General features: G+C 42.2%; 1 protein-coding gene across 1 annotated transcript; it reads right to left on the bottom strand.

Annotated features, from left to right (window-relative positions):
• Positions 1–6: 6 nt before the first annotated feature.
• On the bottom strand, positions 7–1,505 carry LOC106632897 (serine/threonine-protein kinase PDIK1L; the record flags this gene model as incomplete). The annotated part of the gene is given in 1 exon segment (XM_014331605.2): positions 7–1,505. A coding segment is annotated over 1 exon segment (246 nt), but the record flags the coding sequence as incomplete, so codon positions are not given.
• Between the last annotated feature and the right edge of the window lie 1,164 nt (positions 1,506–2,669).

Here is a 2,669-nt window from a genome sequence, read left to right on the forward strand (position 1 = left end):
TAAGTCCACACACAAATCTTTTCACAGATACAAAGCTGATTTACAAGTACAAAATATTTATGACCACATTTTGAGCCCATACTACTTCCCTCTAATGTCCGAGTCTCCGTGCGCTCGGTGTAACAGCCTTATTGAGCAAAGAGTTCATTTATTCCACAGGTCAATGTTTGACTTTAACTAGACTGCAAGCATGAATTTTACATGAATAAAAATTCCCGTTACCACTGATTAAAGAGGTTATAAATCCATCTTTATTTAAATTACATGAGTTAACAAAAAATTTAGGACACAGTTGATGTTATAATCGATCTCCATTCATCCACGCATGTGACTGAGACTGATGATCACTAATAAACAGAGTGAACACTGCGTGGATATGATCAGCAACAATCCACATGCCTGGCTTTAATTTCCTGTTCAGGAGGAGACGTTAGCGACCGTCCGTCACAGCGAGCCTTGTGCTGTGCAGCAGATATGACACAAGTTTGAAAATCCTGTAAACGGCTGACGGCGTCACTAACTCAAAGCAAACACGTGAAATGATGAAGAAATATTTACAAATGACAAACTCAAATATTAATGTTTGAATGCACACAGGCAGGAAAAAAGACGCTAAGTGCCTCTGAGAGTAAGTAAACCGACGTATACAAAGGTTATATTTCACTAAAACAGAAGAATAAATAGACATTTTGTTCTGAAGATTTTTGAGGTGAGAATGTTTGAGTGAAACTGAGTATTAAAATCATGTCCACACACACCTTTGTGAAAATATATAACAGCATAAACTGAAACATTACAGCTTAGACACAAAAATAGTATCACAGTTATTTCAGCACACACAGCATTATGTAGTCCGACCCACACTACACTGATGTGCTACAGATTTAAGCCAACTACTTTTATGTCCTTATAGCTCAGTAGAGCCATACCTAGGCTAAATTATTAATAATAATAATAATGTGGAATTAAAAAACCTTTAAGACTCACTGAGCAGCAAACCTATTTATGCCCATTCAGCCATATCTGAATCTGCTAGTTCATTCCTGTTTTCCCTTTATATGGCTTTGCACACGATTTAGAAGCTGAGCTTGTGGTTCAGGGAGAAAATTAGCACCTGCAATCCCAGATAATCATACACATTTATCATCCCTTCCTCTCTGAGGCATCAACGTGCCCGTTATTTAAACAAACAGGACGAACTGCAGTCTGGGCTCCTTACTGTCGTTCAGCCCATTACAGTCTTTCAAGTGTACTCTGTGTCAGTGGGAGTCCTCTCTCAGAGCGGAGCGCACCCTGGTCCCCAGCTGGTCGGCCGTCGGCCGGGCGTCCGGGTTTGAGGCGAGCATCTCTGAAAGCAGGGCGCACGTGGCAGGGCCGGGAGGGGGCGGCAACGGGGGCGCTCTCTTAAACTTCGTCGGGATGCACAGCTGGAGCTCTGCATTCTCCCACAGAGCCTCTCCCAGCGGCATCAGCCAGCCTGAGCGTCCCTTGCACACGTAGGCGCCTGAAGGGGAAACGGGGAGGAAGACGGGTAGGTTAGACACGGCAGAGCGCCTCAGACCTCGGTGACTTTGAGAAGCTGGCGTGGAATATTGCCAGGAATTACTAACAGGGTGTGCAAGATGTTCAGAGCACGACGAGACACACTTTATCAATGAGTCATTCATGGACTAATCAGAAACAACATAATTACAATTAAATGACAAGGAAAAACGTGGAACACAAAAATGTTTAAATTAAATTGATGCTGGGATTTTCTTAGCTCTCATAAATTGCTCTCTTTGTGGAGACTATTTGTGGATGGCTCAGTGAAACTATTTCCCTTCTATGTGTCTGCATGTGGCAGACTGTTAGTATGAATGTGATAAAAAGCTTGTGTGACATTTCTTATGTATGGGTCCTTTACAAAGAAAATAGAGATTCAATAAGAGCTCAGGGCCAGCATTACTCCTTCACAGGAACAATCCATCAAGCATCACATGATGAACTGAGGGCTCTGATTGGCCCTGTGAGGCAGCATCAAGTGTAATCAGTCTGGCTTAGAGTGCTACGGCGTAAGAGTCGGATCATTATTAGCAAAGATGAGATGAAGTTCAGGCACCGGGCCCTACTCCAAGGTTTAGCTAACATGAGCCCGAGATGACGGGAACCCGTAAAGGTTCTAGCTCTGACTCCACGGACAGTAATCCTGTCACACGTCAGTTTGCTTGGATGCAAACACTTCCTGCACCTCACTTTAACAATAACTGTTTACATTAAAAAAGATTTAGACACACTGATGGTGAAACGAGTGTTTTCATGTTTAAATGTGTTCACAGACTGTGATTTGGTCACTACATGATGTCAACACTTTGAAAGGTGTTCAGTATATTTCAGCCCGACCTGTCCACAGGTGTCATAGGCATCTACTGCGCTATCATTACATACAAGTGTATGTGCTTGCTTCTGTAGGCTGAACATGATCCTAACCCATGAGCAGAAATAACTTCCTGCCTCTGATCTTCAGAATCAAAGTTGAAATATTTGAGCTTCTTTTCTTCCTTTTGCACCAGAAGATTTTGATAAGTGTAATCAAGAAACCATAAGATAAAACTGTGAACTCACTTGAACTGGTCATTCGTCATCATTAGACATAAGACAACTACATTATTAACAGAAAAATGAGATTA

This window comes from Haplochromis burtoni, unplaced genomic scaffold (genome assembly GCF_018398535.1).
Source record: "Haplochromis burtoni strain Fernald_Lab_line unplaced genomic scaffold, NCSU_Asbu1 Contig_3620, whole genome shotgun sequence".
Lineage (NCBI taxonomy): Eukaryota > Metazoa > Chordata > Actinopteri > Cichliformes > Cichlidae > Haplochromis > Haplochromis burtoni.